At 42.5% G+C, this 21,568-nt stretch overlaps 1 protein-coding gene across 1 annotated transcript in view; it reads left to right on the top strand.

The window, feature by feature from the left end:
• Window positions 1-21,568, top strand: part of grin2db (glutamate receptor, ionotropic, N-methyl D-aspartate 2D, b) — a gene marked incomplete at both ends in the record, with an annotated part of 161,054 nt that overhangs the window by 34,380 nt on the left and 105,106 nt on the right. Inside the window, one exon of the mRNA XM_084052187.1 lies at window positions 14,891-15,096. Within this exon, the coding sequence (XP_083908313.1) occupies window positions 14,891-15,096 (206 nt within the window). The remainder of the gene's footprint in view (window positions 1-14,890; window positions 15,097-21,568) is intronic.

Here is a 21,568-nt window from a genome sequence, read left to right as displayed (position 1 = left end):
TCTCTTTCAATTAGAGAGCTCCCTGCTCTGGCCCTTACACTGGTACAACTCACACACACACACACACACACACACACACACACACACACACACACACACACACACACACACACACACACACACACACACAGAAGCACAAGAACACTTTGAGTGCTTCCACACACACATTTTTCAGTCTGGACACACACACACGTACACACAAGCTCCCATCGGAATACACACACACACACACGCACGCACGCGCACACACACACACACACACACACACACACACACACACACACACACACACACACACACACACACACACACACACACACACACACACACACACACACACACACACACACACACACAAATGAGGGCACATATGCTTATCTCAGAACGACATACGGCACCAATTATGTACCGCACGCGCATGCGCACAGGATGAGGATAAGACGCATTGCGTGGCTGTTTATGCACATCCACGTTGTTGTTTATCCCATTAAGACCTGAAGCCGATTCTACATGTCTCCTAAATCTCAACAGTATTCTGAAAAACGTATGTTTCTATATCAGTGGTGCTCAATCTTTTTCATGTCAAGGACCCCCAAAATTATATGTATTTGGCTGCGGACCCCCATCAAAATATCTTGTTCCAGGGACCCACAGAAGCAACGATTTGAGTAAAAAATATTCGCTGTAAAAATATATATATTCAAAGATTTGCACACATTTTCACGATTTTTCAAAAATAGCAGATCTACAAGCTCATAGCGCGGCACTCGGTGCCGCGCTATGAGCTTGTATATCTGCTATTTTTGAATAGCCCAAAGTGTAAAATAATGCTTTTTTAGCTCAAATCTAAAAATGACAAAGTTCCAGGTCTTAATGGGTTAAGCACATCCACGTTGTTGTGCTCTGGCTGAATATTTAATGTTGTATTTACAGTGATTGCGTCATCACCGCCAGGCCCACCAGAGCCCCGCTCAGCAGCTACACTGCAGAACTTAAACCCCAGCATCCGTATCGTGGGGAAAGCTTTCGCTGAAAATAGCCGATCGACAAGCTTACAACGTGTCACGCTGCGACGCGTTGTAATATTGTCAAACGTCTTATTTCCCTTGGGAAAGCTTTCCCCACAATGACAGAAAATACACTAGTATAGAGCCCTGAGGGACTCCAACCAATCAACCATATGGAGTTTAAGTGGTCAAGGCCAATACATACTTCATCCGATGAGGACGCAGCAGGCTGTCCGATCTATAGTTGGAAGAGTCAGGACATGTGGAGGTGCTGTAGGGTTCCAAGGAAAAGTTCAGAATTAACGTCAATTTGTAGTTGTATCACCTCCTCCTTTTCAGAAGAAAAGTTTGGACGTCGAAAGGAGTTAGCCGACATCATTCAGCGCCCACATTATCATTCAGCGCCCACATGTCATCTAGACTAGAGTTGACCAACATCAGGGCTTGTTAACGCACCACTCAGCCCTGCCACCCAAACAGAGGTCTTTAACCACTTAAAAATCCTATACTCGCTTGACCGGAGTCCCTCACTCTACATTAACACGTTCCATGACAGAGTTTAATATCATAATGTACTCACCAGTGCCAGCGATTTATTGTTGTTTTTTTGTTTTTTTCACCTCGCCACAGACATCGCTAAATACCTTATGATCGCGCGTTAAACTGTTTGTAGACACACAGGGTAGCTGTGTGAGTGGCCCACAGAAGAAATTTTCATTTTGCAGTCGTCGCAGTTTCTATTAAACAGCGTTCAGCGCGGAAGACACAGAGATAATGGTGGATTAGCGGAAGCTTTAGAGCGGCGGCGGATGGGAACGAAAATCTTCAATTGACATTTGTTTCCGTTTCCGGTGTGCTACAATGAAATGTGTCACTGCGAGATAGGCCTATAATGAAATGTGTCACTGCGAGGAAGAACCAAAAAAAAAGACCACTTCGCGTAGATCTACGAGACTGGCACGCTGCGCAATTATTTAGGTTTGTGTGAAACTACGCGATTGGAACGCAATGTGTTAATGTGCCAACATATCCCGTACAACCTCTGACACACTGACTCATGTGCACAGGAGAGAGATAGCATGTCTGTTCAAGCCAAAGTCTGATTGACACCAATATACTAAATCCAATAACCTGCGGCCCCTATGACCAGACATAGAGAGACCGACTTGACGCCTAGGTTGACGTCTCTGTGTCCGTGTAAATGTTGTTATTGTGGTGCCTGCTGGTGGAGATTTGCACTCCACTGAGCGCACCTTTGCTAGAAGTGTGTGAGTGTGTGTGTGTGTGTGTGTGTGTGTGTGTGTGTGTGTGTGTGTGTGTGTGTGTGTGTGTGTGTGTGTGTGTGTGTGTGTGTGTGTGTGTGTGTGTGTGTGTGTGTGTGTGTGTGTGTGTGTGTGTGTGTGTGTGTGTCACTCTGCTCTGGCCTATCTGTATCCTGTCTGTGTCTCCAGAGAGGGATTTGATTGAGTGTAGCCTGAGCCACTTTGGTCGAAGTGCGGTCGAAAACGCTGTCAGTGATGCCTCTTCCTCTTCCTCACTGCACATCTTCTTCCTCTCTCTCTACTTCTCCCTTCCCGTCTTCTTCTCTCTCTCATCTCTCTCTCCTCCCTCTTCTCTCTTATTCTCCCCTTCCTCTCTCTCGTCTTCCCAGCTCTCCTAATACTCATGTGGTGGAAGGTAACAAAGTACATACTTTATACTTCTACTCCATTACATCCCCAGAGGCAAATATCATACTTTTTTACTCCACTACATTTGACAGCTTTAGATACTAGTTACTGTACTTCGCAGATTTAGATTATTACATAAATACATTAAGCCACTTAAGCCCTATCCTACACTAAAGTATTTTCGAAAATGTTTGACAAATTTGTTTACATTTTGAGCCCTTTTGCTTTGGTACTTTAAGTATATTTCGGATGCCAATGCTGATACTTTTACTCAAGTAAAATGTTGAATACCGACCCTTTTACTACAAAGTATTTCTGCATTGTAGTATTGGTAAATGGTAAATTTATATAGCGCTTTTATCCAAAGCGCTTTACATAGATTGTGCATTACATTCACCCACACATTCACACACCGATGGCGGAGGAAACCATGTAAGGCACCAACCTGCTCAATTAGGGGTTCAGCGTCTTGCTCAAGGACACTTCAACATTAAAGGACGACTTCACCCATTTTCAACCTATCTTCATATACTAGTGGCTTCCGCGTGCGGTTAGGGTTAGGGTTAGGTATAGGGTTCGTCAACGTCGGAAAGGCGACATGTCGGAAAGGAGAAATGCACCCCTTCATATAATAGGTCCTCACTAATGCTCATGATATAATGGTACAATTTTTTTCTAATCAGTCTGTGTCTCAGAGGAGGGCTGTAGACAGTTCAGAAACCCGTCTACCAGTGACATCATCGATGGGTAATCCAAGCTAATAGAAACTGCAGGCTTTGTATTCCTGGAAAGTTGCAATGCAATAATAGATCCCATTGTTCTCGCCTTCATAAAAATCTGAATAAAAAAAAAAATCCTGCCTAACGATGATGTCACTGGTAGACAGGTTTCTGGACTGTCCACAGCCCTCCAATGAGACACAGACCAAGTAGATTTTTTTTTTATCATGAGCATTAGTGAGGACCTATTATATTAAGATAGGTTGAAAATGGGTGAAGTCGTCCTTTAACTCTGGGGGAGCCCGGGATCGAACTGAAAACCTCACGACTTCCATCCGGGCCACTCTACCGGCCACTGCCGCCCCCATTACTACAGTACATGTACTCTAGTAGCCTATACTCTGGTATAGAGTACTTCTTCTAGCACTGCCTACTTCCTCTAAATCCTCTTACTCTCTCTCCTCCGTTCTGCCAATGCATGCGTTACACAGACAGCCAGTCAAACCTAACACAGCTGCCAAACTATATATTAGCTTCCTGCTTAACTCATCTAGACCGGGAACGCATCTGTGTGTCATTTTAAGATTTATTTGGCTAATCAAAAATAGCAGATCTGCAAGCTCATAGGGCGACACCGAGTGCCGCCCTATGAGCTTGCAGATCTGCTATTTTTGAAAAATTGTGAACATTCGTGCATATAAATACATATATGTTTATATATTTTTTAATATATATATATATATATATATATATATATATATATATATATATATATATATATATATATTAACATATATATTTTTAACATTTTTAACTCAAATCTTTGCTTCTGGGGGTCCCATAAAGACTTTTCAAAAAAACTGTGAGGATTTAGTTATATATTCAGATATTTATTTAGATATATATTGAAAGATTTGAATACATTTTCACTATTTAAAAAAAAAATAGCAGACCTACAAGCTCGTAGCGCTATTTTTTTGAATAGGCAAAGAAATCAAAAAAATGACACAGACGTGTTCCCGGTCTCAGTGGGTTAAGTATTCATATTGTGTCATGTCTTCGTGTCAGTATGCGTATGTGTGTGCCTGTGTGTACCCGTCTAAAGTATGCGTGACCGTTTTTTTTCTGTGTGTGTGTGTGTGTGTGTGCGCGCGTGCGTCACCCCGTGGGTGAGAGAGTGCACGTATAGCCCTGGCTTTTTCGCTTGTCATTTGTGGATGCCACTTATTTTGCCTGCAGGTGATAGCAGGGTATGTCAAATGATACCGCAGCCTGTGGTTGTACCGTACCGTACCCCATGCACCCGGTCCACTCTCTCTACACTATACTCGGCACGACTTTCGGCATGCATCCGGGGGCCCTGTGGCGGCGGGGCTGTCACGGGACTATATGTTCCAGATAGAGCTTCCCCGGCGACAGCATGTGCACATAAACAATGCATTAAAAAAAGACAGGAGAGGAACAGGGGCGGGTGCAGAGGGAGAATGAGAGGAACAGGGTGCAGAGGAGAGAATGGTGGTTATACAGCAGATGGGATGCGGAGCAGAGTGGAGGCGTTTTGGGGGCTGGTCGCGTCGGTGTAGCTGCGTCGGTGTAGCTGTGTGTGTGTGTGTGTGTGTGTGTGTGTGTGTGTGTGTGTGTGTGTGTGTGTGTGTGTGTGTGTGTGTGTGTGTGTGTGTGTGTGTGTGTGTGTGTGTGTGTGTGTGTGTGTGTGTGTGTGTGTGTGTGTGCGCATGGTGTTATTTTGAGCTGAGGTTGCATCAGCGTGTCAATTTGTGCGCCTGATGTTGCTCCGAGTTTGGTTTCTTTCAGATAATAAGGCCAAGTTAGCTGTTTTCGCACGATATTATTGCAGAATGTATACCTGTGTACACAGAACGGTGTTATTATTTATTTTCAGTGGTGGAAAAAGTACTCAAATGTTTTTACTTAAGTAAAAGAATCAATACTGCAATGTAGAAGTACTTTGTTACAAGTAAAAGTCCGGAATTAAAAATGTACTTGAGTGAAAGTACAAAAGTATTGGTATCAAACTGTACTTAAAGTACCAAAAGTAAAAGTACTAAAATGTTTGAAAATAGCAGATCTACAAGCTCACAACGCGTCGCGTTGCGACACGTTGTGAGCTTGTAGATCTGCTATTTTCAAATAGCCTAGGTATAAAATAGGGCTAAAGTGGTTAATCTATGTTTTATAACGTAATAATTTACATCTGCAAAGTATAACTAGTAACTAAAGTCTTCAAATAATTGTAGTGGAGTAAAAGTACAATATTTGCCTCTGAGATGCAGTGGAGTAGTTTGTGTAAAAGTACTGATAATTGGAAATACTCCAGTAAAGTAAAAGTACCTCAAAAGTGTCCGCCTTGGAATCCTCCTGGCTTGCGTGTGGAAGTGTGTCCCAAGTGTCCTTGAGCAAGACACTGAACCCCTAACCGCTCCCGAAACCTGCATGGTTTCCCCCGCCGGCGATGTGTGAATGCGTGTGAGAACGGGTCGATGTGAAGTGCATCGTAAAGTGCTTTGAAGGGCCGTTTTCAGACAGCAGAACGGCCCACAGGTTGGCTATTGTCATACATCTTTAACCCATGTGGGGCGGCAGTGGCTCAAGGGTAGAGTGGCCGGGTAGAGTGAACTGGAAACTGCAAGGTTCCCAGTTCGATCCCGGGCTGGGGGGCTCCCCCAGAGTTAGTGTCGAAGCGTCCTTGAGCAAGACGCTGAACCCCTAATTGCTCCCGATGAGCACATTGGTGCCTTGCATGGTTTCCTCAGCCATCGGTGTATGAATGTGTGTGTGTGAATGGGTGAATGTAATGCACAATCTATGTAAAGCGCTTTGGATAAAAGCGCTATTTAATGCACCATTTACCATTTACCCATTCAATCTGGGAACGCATCTGTGTCATTTTAAAAATGTGTTTGGCTATTCAAAGGGTTATGAGCGCTATGAGCTTGTAGATCTGCATTTTTTTTTAAAGATTTGGAAAATGTGTGCACATTTTTGAATATATACTGTATACTGTATGTGTTTTATCGCAAACGTTTTTAACTCCGATCTGTGCTTCTGGGGGTCCCTGGAACAACATATTTTGAGATGGGGGTCCGTGGCCAAATACATAACATTTTGGGGGATCCTTAACATGGAAAAGTTGGAGCACCACTGATTTAGAAAACATTTTTAGATAATGTATCTGGCTGTGGACCCCCATCTCAAAATGTTTTGTTCCAGGGACCCCCAGAAACAAAGATCTGAGTTACAAATGTTCGCTTTAAAAACATATATTCAAAGATTTGCACAAATCTTCAAGATTTGTCATGCGTTATGAGCATGTACATCTGCTATTTTTGAATAGTCAAAGAAATCTTAAACTGAAACAGATGCGTCCCCGGTCTTAAAGGATCTACACCATGAATTAAAAAAAGGTTTGAGCCTAAATCAAGCCTCAGATATACTCATTCTAACTAACTTCTCTCTGGCTTATAAAGCACTTTCACCTGCAATACCACATTGTCCTGTTTGGCACGGGGCGCTATTGAGACAGTTTGTATGCTATGTTATCTCCTGGTTCTGTGTGGAAAAAGTAAAAAAAAAGAACAGTTTGGCCTGTTTTGAGACCAATTTACAGAAAACCCCAGATTTGCTGTGAACGCCTGAGTGTTCAAACTGGGGTATTTTTGGGGATAGAAGAGAGGTAGGGGAAGACCAAAAACACACAAAAAAGAAGAAAAAGTTTAAATTCATGGTGTAGTCCCTTTAATGGATTTAATGAGGTGTGTGTCGTTGTGAGGCCATGCTAACCGCTAACCATCATCATATGTACATCACGTCCACATGTACTGTTGTTGTGGGCCTCAACACTACGCTGCGCACATCGTCTTACAAAGCCCCCCCGTCGCTCACCCAAATTGGTCTCTATAGGCTCGCTTTGGTTCTTCAAAGCAAGTGTCAGGGAGCTCACTGGACCCGGGTGCAAACATGTTTAAAAAATATATATCTACAAGCTGAAATTGGTCATGACTTTATACACAGAGACCTCCTTTCAGGGGGCTTGTATTTGTAATATTCATAAAATGACAGAAACCTGCATCTTTCATCATCTTTCATCACCTTTTATCATTGAAATAGCCTAGTCAGCAACAACCATCTTCCTAGGCTCGCTGTGATGTCTGGTTCTTTGGGAATCATCTGAAAAGGATTAAGGATTTCCCTTTATAAAAGGAAAGCTGAATTCTAATTGTAAAAGAAAAAAAGAAAAGAAAAAACAATCAATATTTTCTTTGAGGAATCGATACCAAACGATACTCTACTGAGTATCGATATATCAATACCGAGTAACAATCTGTATCCTGGCACTTAGTGGGGAAACCTGAGCCTGCTGTTAGCCAGCTGGGAGAACGATAATTAGCATATTAGCCTAGCTCACTTGGAGGCTAAATTGAAACAGCTTGCTAGGGTCAGTGGTCCTGATGATGATGATGATGATGATGGTGGGTGGGTGCTGTGCAATCCTTGCCCTTCGCGATTCACAATTCAAGCCTCAAGGCTCTCAGCCTCGGTTAAGCAAGGAAGCCGGTATTGTATGTTAGACCACAGGTGAGCCATGTTTGACGCTAGTATGGAGCACAGTAGGGGTGTGCCGACACGAATTTCACGATACGATACACAACATTGCGGGCTCTTGATATCGATACAATATCATTTTTTTCTTTTCTTTTTTTTCAAATTACTATCAACATTGTCCATCATCTTCAGTTTAAACATGCTTTATTTATAAAACACATACATGTGTTTTACACACAAAAATAAATACAATTATCCAAGCTTCAGTTCTCACTATAAACCCCTTGTTTCAGAGGACATATGGACACTAATAACACATATAATATAAATGCATAAATATAAATTCCACTAAAATCCTAGTCATATTCTTGTCATCTGAACTTTACCAACCAAGCGTATCCTAGTTATTAACAACAGCTTGAACAAAATATATATATATAAGCCAGAGAGGGTGCTTGTAAAAAATCTAAGGCTTTGATGCTATAGATTAGATGTAGGCCTATTTGACGGTGCACACACATAATTGCCTCGATGCATATATGACATTAACGAGCGTCAACGAGCGTCAGCTGGACACAGAGACACACACCTGCCCTCTGCAGTGCTCTAAACTGAAAGTGACTGGAGTCTGTCTCATTTCTCTCTAAAAGCCCTTGAATATGATGGAATATGATTAAGGATTACTGTGATTATGGTGAGCTCACATGTCATTTTTAGATTTGAGCTAAAAAGCATTATTTTACACTTTGGGCTATTCAAAAATAGCAGATATACAAGCTCATAGCGCGGCACCGAGTGCCGCGCTACGAGCTTGTAGATCTGCTAATGTGTGCAAATCTTTGAAAATATATATTTTTAAAGCGAACATTTTTAACTCAAATCTTTGCTTCTGGGAGTCCCTGGAAAAAAATATTTTGATGGGGGTCCGCGGCCAAATGCATATCATTTTGGGGGTCCTTGACATGAAAAAGATTGAGCACCACTGATACAGAAACATACGTTCTTCAGAATACTGTTGAGATTTAGGAGACATGTAGAATCGGCTTCAGGTCTCAATGGGTTAACTCCTCAAAAAAAAAAAAGATGAAAAAAATATGTATATACTATATTGCGATACAGTATGACGTCACAACGATACATATTGTCACGTTTTCGGCACACCCCTAGAGCACAGACCTGCACATACGTACACTGTAGGCAAGCAGAACCAGTGCACGTGTGTGAAGGTCAGCTTCACGTCCTCTGTCCTCCCTCCTCACCTCACTCTCTGTCACACGCTCTCTCTCCTCCTCCTCCTCCTCCTCCTCTTCCTCCTCCTCCTCCCTCTCTCTCCGTCTGTCTGTCTGTCTGTCCGTCTCTCACTCACTCACTCTCTCCGTCTGTCTCTCTTCTCCTCCTCCTCCACACACACGGTCTTGCTGCATCATTGCACACAGCTCAAAGCACCAATTATGACGTTGAGCACGTTTTTTCATGCTGTCCACAGATCAGCGTTCCACTGGCTTACTGTACTGTAGAGAGAGGTGGGTGGTCGAGTTGGGGGTTAGCAGAAGGGGGTTTACTTACTATTTTGAGAGATGCATGCTGGGTGATAGCAGCCCATGTTTAAAGTAACACTTCACCCGTTTTCAGATACGAGGTTTCTGCAACGATATTTATCATTTGGGGTTTATAGAGCTGAAGAAGGTTGGGAGCCCCTCTAGTCCAGATATGTCATACATTGGGTCATAGTTGCAATGCAATGTGAGCTTGTGGATAGATCTGCAATTGTCACCGAGCCAGGTCAAGGCCCATTGGGAACGATGCCACTTCGGTTATATGCAATACCTGTTGTACCCGTTGGTCTGTGTCCCTTTTATGCCCATATATGGAGTATGTATTTTAAGAACATGAATTATTTTAGGTTAGTTTTGAGTTTGGGTAGGAAGTCGAGAACCGTTTTGTGTTTTTTACCCATGTTTGAGGACAGATTTTGGGGGAACGACGTAAGATTATCGCCTTCGATCACGTGGGCACTCACTCTAGAGAAGTAGTTTGAAATGTACACGTAACTGGGCACTGATCTTCTGAGTATCAGTACAAGTAAGACGCGCGAATGCGGGAAGCGAACGCAGCGCAATTGTAGAGAAGTGGGTGGTACAGTTAACTAAGGCGTTTTCAACTTGCCATCCGGCCTGAAATATGCACAAATGACATGGAATTCTTAGATATCCCAATAGATGAACTTGTGTAGATGCTTTTAGATGTGTTTTTTTTTTTTACTGTAGCTGCTATATTTCTCTCAGAGGAGTGTAATTAGTCACCCAGGGGCATGCGGATTTCAGCCACACTGTCAGCAGCCAATGAGAGCGTGAGTCACATGGGGGCGAGGCTGCACACAGGCAGTGCACACAATACTGCACAGACAGACAACCAGAGACACACACACACAACCCGAGCATGGTTTCATAGTAAGCTCACTTGCTTACTAGAGGCCTTCGGCGCGCCTCCTTCCACTGCGTTCGCAAGAACAGTGAAGCTGCCCTTGCCTGGTAGTCAAATCTGGGATTGCAATACTTCTACATTTAAAACGCCACTGTGCATCCTTCTACCGTTTGAAACCCTAGTGTGCCTGCTCGGTGCTCAAGTTTTCCCGCATTTGGGCTCCAAAATGTGGAAGTAACATTACACTACTATTTCATGCTAATATGGCTGCAGTGAGAAGGGTGTATTTTATTGGTCATTATAGGTGAAAATGTATAATTAATTGCTTTTTCCCTCAAAAATAGGAACAGCCTTATTTTCACTATGAACACAGGTGGGCCGTGAGATATACAGTAATAGGGAGCCAGGATTAACGACTGCAAAGCTACTGTATATAAAAAAAAATCCCTCATAAACTACAAACCACAGTACACAGTACTGTATAATCCAAGTGTCCTCCAAACAGTACTTGTCCTCTTTTCTTTCAAAACAGGCAGTGGTGGAAAAAGTACTCACATGGTTTACTTAAGTGAAAGTATCATCACTGCAATATAGAAATACTCTGTTACAAGTAAAAGTCCGGAATCAAAATCTACTTGAGTAAAAGTACAAAAGCATTGGCATCAAACTGTACTTAAAGTACCAAAAGTAAAAGTACTCATTATGTAGAATGTCCCATTTCAAATTTATAAAAATCTTTTGAAAATAGCAGATCTACAAGCTCACAATGCGTCGCGATGCAAATGGCTGAAATATAGGGGCTGAAGTGGATAATTATTGTTGGTTATTTTATGTTTTGTACGAATAATCTAAATCTACAAAGTAACTAGTAACTAAAGTTTTCAAATACATGTAGTGGGTAAAAGTACAATATTTGGATCTAAGATGTAGTGGAGAAGTAAAGTGGAAATTGGAAATACTCAAGTAATGTACAAATACCTCAAAATTGTACAGTACTTAAGTAAATGTACTCCACCACTGAAAACAGGTTTGCTGTTGTTACTCCCAGACCCCATATTTTCTTCAATTCATCATGTATTCTCTTTGGTTTTGGATCCTAGGAAGGAATATGAAAAAAACTCAAATTGAATTCAAGGTAATTGATGGAAATAAAAAAAGTCATTATGTAAGGTGAAGTATTCCTTTAAGAGGCTTAAAAAGACATCTCAGCCAAATAGCAAATCACATTCAGAATGACAAACGAAAACAGAAGTGACTCTGAGGAGGCCATTGTTTCCTTGTGGAATGCAAGGCCAATTACCCCTGAAAATAGCAAAGTTTGACGTTGACCCCCTTGACTGTTCAAAGGAAAGGGTATTTTGTACAAACATTGTTCCACGTGTGTGTCAGGAGAGTAGAATAACCGGAGGCAGAGCAAGTTCAAATGACTTTTATTTACAATGACAAGGCTAACAGCGAGGTGAGGCATGCAGGGGTCAAGCTAAAGTAAAGAAATAATAAATAAATGCGTCCCCTTTGGGTAGTTGTTGGGGGTATTGGCCAAGTACATGTGGACATACCTGGAATTTCTCCTCTGCATTTGACCCATCTTGTTTTTCTTGTCACGATGTTAAAAATGTAATTTAGATCAGTGGTTCTCAAACTTTTTCATGTCAAGGACCCCCAAATTGACACTTATTAGCCCGTGGACCCCCTGCATTTGAAAAGATATGCCAGGGACCCCCATAAGAGAAGATTTTTACGACTCTAGCAGTGATTCTCAATTATTTTAATTTCAAGGACCCCCAGTTTGGCATGCATTAGGCATCTCTGGGACCCCAATTTCTGTTGTAAAATCAATGTTAATTTAACTCTGAGAGTGTACAAATGGAACCAAATGGACCCTAACGGGTCCATTTGGTTCCATTTGTACACTCTCAGAGTTAGACCCATAAGGGTCCATTTGGTTCCTAACTATGCATCATTTAGCTGGGGACCCCCTGGAACTCTCCCACTTTGAGAACCAATTATTTAGATGCTATTTAAACAGATGCTAGGTTCATTGTTTTAACTGGTATACTATAGTTTCAATGTACAGTACAGATGATTATTTTGATAGTATATTGTTTACTTTAAACTGATGATACAGTAGGTCCTTGGTTTACAGTACCTGTGATCCATAGATTCCTGAGGCACTACACTGTCTCTCTGCATTCTATGTGTGTGATTTACCTTGCTTATTATATCGTAAGTCGCTCTGGATAAGAGCGCCTGCTAAATGCCTAAGTTGTATAGTAGTACTGTACCGAGTACGTATACCGTTTTGTAGTGCTGTGTAACTTGTGTGATGATGATTTAGGCTGATCTAGAATCAACACAAAGTAAGTCAGCACTGGCAGGCAGGCTCTGAGAATGAAAAGTGTCCCCCTGTAGAATGTTGTTCAAAAGAAGAAAAAGTATATTAATGTCATTGACTGTTTTTAGCGGTGCCAACCGCTCTACACTTGACTCTGTCCGTATGAGCGTCCGTATGTTATGTCCGGGATGAGCGTCCGTATGAGCGTCCGTATGTTATGTCCGTATGAGCACGGGATGAGCACGGCAAAGAAGCAACACATACAAACACACACACACACACACACACACACACACACACACACACACACACACACACACACTTGGAGATTGCCTATGCCATCTCTCCTCTCATTGGCCACACGTTTGACTCTGTCCGTATGAGCGTCCGTATGTTATGTCCGCGATGAGCACGGGATGAGCACGGCAAAGAAGCAACACATACAAACACACACACACACACACACACACACACACACACACACACACACACACACACTTGGAGATTGCCTATGCCATCTCTCCTCTCGGAGATTGCCTATGCCATCTCTCCTCTCATTGGCCACGCGTTTGACTCTGTCCGTATGAGCGTCCGTATGTTATGTCCGGGATGAGCACGGGATGAGCACGGGATTTTAAACAGCTATAACTCCAGTTCGCAGCATGCTACGGAGTACAAATTTTGTACATGCACTACAACCACCAATACGGACAAACTGAAATTCATTAAGCCCCGCCCCCTCTGTCTTCCTATTGGCTGGGCTTCACACAGCCCTATGCCCAGTTTGCAGCATGCCACCAAGTCCAAATTTGGTATGTGGCCTTACACCACCAATAGGGACGAACTGTAATTACTTAAGCCCCGCCCCCTCTGTCTGCCCATTGGCTGGCCTATAACCAGCCATTATTCCAGTTTGCAGCACCCTACCAAGTACAAATTTGACAAGTGGACTCAGACCACCAATAGGCACCGCTTCCTTCACACAGGGTGTGATTTTTTTTGTTGTTTTTGCCTGGAGAAGTATCAGATCTGGCACCATTTTGGCAAAAATAACAGTTTAGCAGTGGTTTAGTATGACATTGTTCAAATTGGCCTTGGCAAAAAAAAGAAAGAGCAATTTATGTCGCTGACCGTTTTTGTACTGAAAAGTATCGGTTCTGGCACCGGTTTGATCCGGTATTGGAAAAAACCCAATCGATACCCATCCCTAATTAGGGGCAGTGAACAACTATTGAACAGCGCCCTGGAGCACTCAGGGTTCAGTGTCTTGCTCAAGGACACTTCAACACTAAAGCCAAGAGGATCTGGGAATCGGAACCAGAGAACTTCCAGTTCCCCAAACTGCCACTCATACCCTCTGAGCCACTGACGTTCCCAGTCCAAAGGAGCTGGCAATAATCCAAGATCCCAATGACGGCCAAAAAGCCAGAGGCTAATAGCCTGATTATCAGCCTGAAGCTGCGTGGAGCTTCAGTCTGACGTTGGCTCCAGTGTAGTCCAGTGGCACAGCCAGAACGCTAGTATAGGCTGGGCCTAGGCAGGAGCGCGTGGGCACGCAAATCGGAGGTGGGGGTGAAAAGTACAAACATTTTGATACTTCATTTTCGTTTTTTTGTTACCTTATTTCGGTGTTAGGGTTAGGTTATTTAATTCATATTTTTTGTCTGATTTTACCGATTTATTATAAAAAATATATATATAGAAAAATAGAAAATATTAAAAAAAAATCTTTTTTTTGCTAAATCGATTGGGTGGGCCAGCTTTCTATGTGGGCGGGCCACGGCCCACCCAGGCCCACCCATGGCTGCGCCCCTGGTCTAGTCGATTACACGGGGGAGGGGATTAGAATTTCCCTAAACCAATCATCAGATCCACGGATCCACCTACATCTGACGTCATCGATCAGCTTGTTTTAGCAGATATTCGCTGATTGGCTTGTCGTTAGACCCTCCACCCCCACCTCCGACTCTGATTTGACAGTTTTTTTTCTACCGTGAAAATCCATAGGCTCACATTATGACACCAGACCAAGAGGAGTGGGCGGGGTCTATGGTTTGGAACCAGGCTAATAAGAGGCTAAGGCTATTTGGTGGTCCTTGGCATGAAAACATGTGTGAACCCCTGTCGGACATAGACTGTGTCTAACGTGTGTGTGCTTCCCCGTTTCCCCCTCAGGTAGGCTGGTGGGAGAACGGCGTGCTCAGGCTGAGGTACCCGGCCTGGTCGCGCTACGGGCCCTTCCTCAAGCCCCCCGACGACGCCCAGCACCTCCGGGTGGTCACCCTGGAGGAGCGTCCCTTTGTCATTGTCGAGCTGGCAGATCCCGCCTCTGGAACCTGCATTCGTGACTCTGTGCCCTGCAGACGGCCCCTCAATGCCAGGTCAGAGCACCGCAGTATAGTCACAAAATGCATACTCCATGCGTTGGTGGAGTGTCGTATGCATACTCCCGCATGCGTTGATGGGAGTATGGCATGCATACTCCATGCATTGATGGTGGAGTGTCACTTCGGACAATTACATGCGGGGCTCGTGCACAAAGGACGCAGAGAGCATTAGAGAACCCAAGGGGGACGCGTGCGCGCAGCGTGCGTGCATGCGTGTCCAGAGTGAACGCCGAAAAAGGTATTTCTCGTTCTTTTTTTGCGTTTTTTGCCCCTTTTATTTTCGTTTTTTCCTACTTTAATTTGGTTAATTCGTACACAAAAATGTACTCCGGTGGCCTCGGTCCACGAAAAAAATGGGGCAGTGTGTTTTAGGACGAACGTTCCGTTTTCCACACAGAAAAAACTCTGGCTCGTCGGAGGTTTTTCTCTTTCTTTTTTCTTCGTCCCAGAAGTGGGGGGGATATCCCCCCCACTGGAACTGGAAAGGTCTAAACCCCCCCCCACTGCGTCCCTGCTCGTGCAGAACCCCAAGCTGGCTGAATAAGGTTGAATTCGCCACATGGTTGCCTGTCCCATGTTGGTCTGTCCAGTCGTGCTGTACCTGACAACCATTATTGAGGCAATTTATACAACTACTGTATACCAAAAAATAGTTATGAATTACCTTTTAATTTGCTATATCAGTGCATTGTGCACACTCATTTCACAATACAGAGGCAAATTCTATGCCCTAAAAATATACTTAAAACTTTTTGGGGATAATAAATAAAAGAGGCTGTTTTGCACGGATGTGAATACAGTTGTATCTTGAGATGTTGATTGCCCTTTGGTGTGCCGTGGGCACACAAAGTTTGAAAGCATCTTGATAATGAAAAATTAAATCTCAAATAACAAAAACAAAACACAAAACCTGGGAAAGCAGAAACAATTTTAAAGACTCTGGCTTCGTCTTCCAGTGTGGGCGATATTAGCATGCCATGTTGAAGTATATAAAAAATGTACGGGCACGGGCAGCATGCAAATGTAGAGCAAGAGTCAACATGTCGGAACAGAAATTAAAAGGCAGACTTGACTTTCTTCGCTCGCTCTCACAAACTTCAAACAACTTCCTTTAATCCCACTGGTGCAGTTAGTTTTGAGCAGCTCGTTACAGAAAAACATATTAACTTACAGCATGCAAAGATAAACAAATTACTCCAAGCAGCTGGTGTGGAATAAAATGATCTTAAACATTCTCAATCCACAAGGTAAAAAGATTTAAAATAATAATAATAATAATAATAATAATAATAAAGGGTAATGGTATGACAAAATAAAAATGCCCCGGCATAGCTATGCTAAGGTTCATGTGGTAAACATTCTCTAAGGTAAAAATGAAGTAAACGGATTAACTCTTTAAGACCGGGAACGCATCTGTGTGTCATTTTTAGATTTCGTTGGGCTATCAAAAAATAGCAGATCTACAAGCTCATAGCACGGCACCGATCTGCTATTTTTTTTTAAATCATGAAAAGTTGTGCAAATATTAGAATGTTTTTTTTTTGTTTTTTTGGTCCACATTTGTAACTCAAATCTTTGCCTCTGGAGGTTCCTGGAACTAAATATTTTACAAATGTTCGCTTTAAAAAAATATATAATCCAAGGGTTTTCCATGAATTTTCAGGATTTAAAAAAAATAAATAGCAGATCTACAAGCTCATAGTGCGGCACTCGGTGCCGCACTATGAGCTTGTATATCTGCTATTTTTGAATAGCCCAAAGAAATCTAAAAATGACACACAGATGCGTTCCCGGTCTCGATGGGTTAAAACAATTTTAAGAAAAATATAAAACTCTACGGAGCATTTCAAAGTCGTGCCGCCGAGGGGATGGAGGATTTAAGAATGTCAGTCTAGTGTTTTACAAGCGGACAAAACGTAACAACGCCCTGATGGCTACAGAGGCAATTCACCTGCCAAAATGTGTCCAGGAGAAGCCAAAAGGCTTTCAGCGTTCCAGAGAGGATTTTTGGTTGGTTACAGAAAAGAACTCAGGTCGCTTAGTTTCTCTGCAGTAATCTTAGAACATGGCTTGTTTCTGTCTTTTTAGCGGTGCCAGCCGCTCTACACTTGACTATGTCCGTCCGTATGTCCGTTTGTCCGTTATGTCCGTTTGAGCACGGGCTTTAAACAGCTATAACTCCAGATCGCAGCATGCCAGCAAGTCCAAATTTGGTATGTGGACTTACACCACCAATAGGGACGAGCATTGACTGCTGAAGCCCCGCCCCACCCTATTATAGCGCCACCAGGAGGCCACTGGCTTTAAACAGCTATAACTCCAGTTTGCAGCATGCCACCAAGTCCAACTTTGGTATGTGGACTTACACCACCAATAGGGACGAGCATTAATTGCTGAAGCCCCGCCCCACCCTATTATAGCGCCACCAGGAGGCCACTCATCAAAGGCACCGCTTCCTTCACACAGGGTGCGATTTTTTACTGTGAGGCTGTGAAAACCGGCAGATAAAATGCATGCTCAGACGACTCTCAATAAAAGATGGATAACAAATGACAGATGACAATGGGGGCCTGGCTGGCAGGAAAAAAAAGGGATTTAGGTGCTCGTAAAAAGTTGCTTGTTAACGAAAAGTGAGGATTTTGTGGGCTATTATTTTAAATTATTGTAATATTATTTTATGTCATGATGACTTGACGGAGATGTAACTGACATTGAAACGTTGTCGTTCCTGCCTTGCACCCTGCTTTATAAGAGAAAAGGCTCCAATTGTCCGAGTTGCTATTATTTTATGTCTATTATCGTCCCGCTCCTATTTCCAGTGTTTGACTGGTTTAGGTGTGTAAAGGAAAAGGAAAATGGAAAAAGCCATTTATGTTTTGTTCTTAGAGCCTCCACAACAGCGTGGCAACAAATAGGAGATCAAAAAGTAATGATAAAAACAAAAATGCCGTAGCAAAGAACACACAGTGCAAATAGAGGGACATGGAGCCGGAGATATACAAACTGTCTCTAGAAGTCCAGCTAGTAAACCGAAAAAAAGAAAGAAAAAAAAGGCATGTCTTCTTGTGAACATCTAAAGCAGTAATTTAGCATACAATATAAAAAGACTAAAACTATGACGAAAAATGTTCGTCGACTACCTTTTTTCACTTACGAAAACTAAATAAAAACTAAGCTATGAAGACTAAAACTAAGACTACATTTACTGACAATTTCGTCAACAAATAAAAACTAGACTAAAATGTTAGTGAGGGACTAGTGGAGAAGAGATCCAGTAGAACTAAAAGACAGGTCGTTTTATGCTTGGTTGCGCTCGGAAAATAGCAACAGTAAAGCATTTCAGATGTACTAACATATGACTAAAACTAAATGGAATTTGATTCAAAAGACTATGACTAAAACTGAATAAAAAATTGCTGTCAAAATCAACACTCATGCCCCCCAGCGTAGGGCTTTCATGTCCAGCTGGTGCAACCAGCGCCTGATATATAATGCTTTCATCGCGTTAACTTAAGTGAGATATAAATTAGGGGTGAGTTGAAGCGGCACTATGTAACTTTCTTTTAATGAATGCAATGTTATTTTGTCCAATCTGTATGGTATATAACAGGGGTCTTCAACGTTTTCAGGCCTAAAAGACAAGTCATTTTATGTTTGGTTGCGCTCGGGTGTTGCGCTCTGAAAATAGCAGATCTACAAGTGGCTATTTTCAGCATGCAACCAAGTGTAAAATCAGCCATTACGACACCATCGAGGCCAGACAAAATACATTTCCGTCAACTAAATCAATTGTAGATTTAGTCGACTATAATCTTATGATATTTAGTCAACCAGACTAGACTAACAGTAAAACGTTAGTCTAGAAGACCTGGGACGCATCTGTGTCACTTTAGATTTATTTGGCTATTCAAAAATAGCAGATATACAAGCTCATAGCGCGGCACCGAGTGCCGCGCTATGAGCTTGTAGATCTGCTATTTTTGAAAAATCTTGAAAAAAACATTTTTTAGATTTCTTTCCAAAAACCGTTAGGATTTAGATTTTTTTTTAAGAATCCCCTTAATGGGATAAAATATGACTAAAACTAAATGGAACGATGACTAAAACTGAATCAGAATTTGCTGTAAAAATCAACTCTACGTTTACCTACTATCCCAGTTTCGTTGAGGCACTAGACTGCACGTTGTTGAGGATGTGGAGCAGGTGCTGCTTCCTCTGATCACCTCCTTGGCCGTGGGTGCTGCTGCAGCTACAGTCAATACTAAAGTATAAAGAAAACCACCCAGGTGGAAAGAGCCAGCCACACTCCACAGAATAAATATGCAAAGGGCTGTTGGCTCAGACGCAACGTTTCTTTATAGCTACATCAGGCTATAAAAAAAACTTTTTGGCGGGGCGCTTTTATCACAGCGTAGTAAGAAGTACAAAGATTGGTGGTGGTAGTGCTGCATATATTGCACTTATTCATCCCCACCTCATGTCTTCACCGACAGACATTCAAAAATACAATAGCCTATCCTTCAAACACACAAAATACATCACAAACATATATCACGTCTGCATAAACTGTAACCTCATATGAACCTCAATATCACCAAGGAACCATATTGCTCCTGTTCAATGCACAGTTGGTGTCTGTTGTGTATGGAGATTTCAGGGCCTATATAAAAACTAAATGAACGAGGCTTGGGATATAAATAAAGTGGACGAAAGTAAACACAGGTGCGTTCATAGGAAGGGGCGGTAAGAAAAGTAATCGTTTACTAGTACATCGTCCTCCTTGCACTCTACTTATGTGCCTATTTACGCCTGTCGTTTGTTAACTATAGGGTTCATGCTTGCAAGTCGCTCTGGATAAGCAACGCATTCTCACCCCCCGGGCGGCAAACGGGTGACTTTTGGAGTCGCCTTCCATTCAAATGTTTGAAGTTTGGTCACATTTGTCCCAAGAAGTCACAATAGGCCTTTTGGGGAGTGAGAGTGTGTTGGGATAAGAGGGTGTAGCAAATGCCTAAAATGTAAATCGGTCCCCCAAAACCCCACTCTGAGAAACGCTAGTCAATAAACAGCCAATGCATTGCACAATAATAATAATAATAATAAAATGTATTTGAATAGCACCTTTCATGACATGAAATGCAGCTCAAAGTGCTTTACAGAGCAAGAATACAATTACAAATATAGCTGCAAGCAGCGATAATATGGGGCCAGGAGAGAGAAATGATAATTCCTTTAACAGGTCAGTTCATGAAAGTCCTTGCGGTCTTGTTTCCAATGAGTGCCTGTGAGCAATTAGGGGTTAAGAGTCTTGCTCAGGGACAAATTTCATTTCATCGACACATTTGCTGACCTGGCCTGGAATCGTACCTGGGGCAACCAGAGTCTCTGGCTCCCTAGGCGGGCTCACTAACCACTCAGCTATGGCCACCCCTCAGAGAGAGAGAGAGAGAGAGAGAGAGAGAGAGAGAGAGAGAGAGAGAGAGAGAGAGAGAGAGAGAGAGAGAGAGAGAGAGAGAGAGAGAGAGAGAGAGAGAGAGAGAGAGAGAGAGAGAGAGAGAGAGAGAGAGAGAGAGAGAGAGAGAGAGAGATGGAATAGATTGAAGAGACATAGAGAGAGACAAATGGAATAGATTGAAGAGACAGAGAGAGAGACATGGAAACGGAATAGATTGAAGAGAAAGACATGGAAATGGAATAGATTGAAGAGAGAGAGAGAGAGCGCCATGTAAACGGAATAGATTGAGTCATGTTTTTTGCATTTCAACTTAAATGAGTCTGCATCAAGTGAGGCTTGAACCGGCAACCTTACGGTCATGAAGCACTCTTAGGTAGCTGCAACACTACCTATAGTGCTATATCTTTGTCCAGGCTGATATTGTCTGTTGAGGATCACAAACTCTTGCCTTCTGTCATGACCCAAGCCCCTGTTTCACTAACACTAAGATCACTCGTTCACAAACCATTTACCAATGAAGAAATTGTACATCTCCTCAGAACCAAAATTAGTGAAAGTAGCCGATCTACAAGCTCACAAACCATTAAAAGTTGTCAGATTGTACATTGGCTATTTTCACAATGAAGTATGTTATACATTGAAAAAACATACTCTCATTGCTATCTGAAAAGTTGTGAGATTGTAGATCAGCTGTATGTAAAAAACACTCAATTAAGTATTTCATGTTATCTTTAACAATTGCAGATGTATTCATTGATAGTCATGTTGTGTGAAATGCAACTCAGATGAAGTCTGCACCAAGTGAGGCTTGAACTGGTGACCTTCAGGTTGTGGGGCACACATTTAAGCGAGAAGCCACCAACAGACAAGAACCTGTGAAAGGAGATCACAATGATGATACAGTTTCACGCAAATAGCTGAAAAATCCTGGGTTTAAGTGTTTTTCAAACTGCTCAAGATTGCGGACAATCTAAGGGCGGTGCTTACTGGTCAACGTGATAGATGTGTTCC

Source organism: Gymnoscopelus microlampas (assembly GCF_963454915.1).
Source record: "Gymnoscopelus microlampas genome assembly, chromosome: 3".
NCBI lineage: Eukaryota > Metazoa > Chordata > Actinopteri > Myctophiformes > Myctophidae > Gymnoscopelus > Gymnoscopelus microlampas.
The sequence above is the reverse complement of the archived record's forward strand: the minus strand, read 5'-3'. Positions and strand labels throughout refer to the sequence as shown.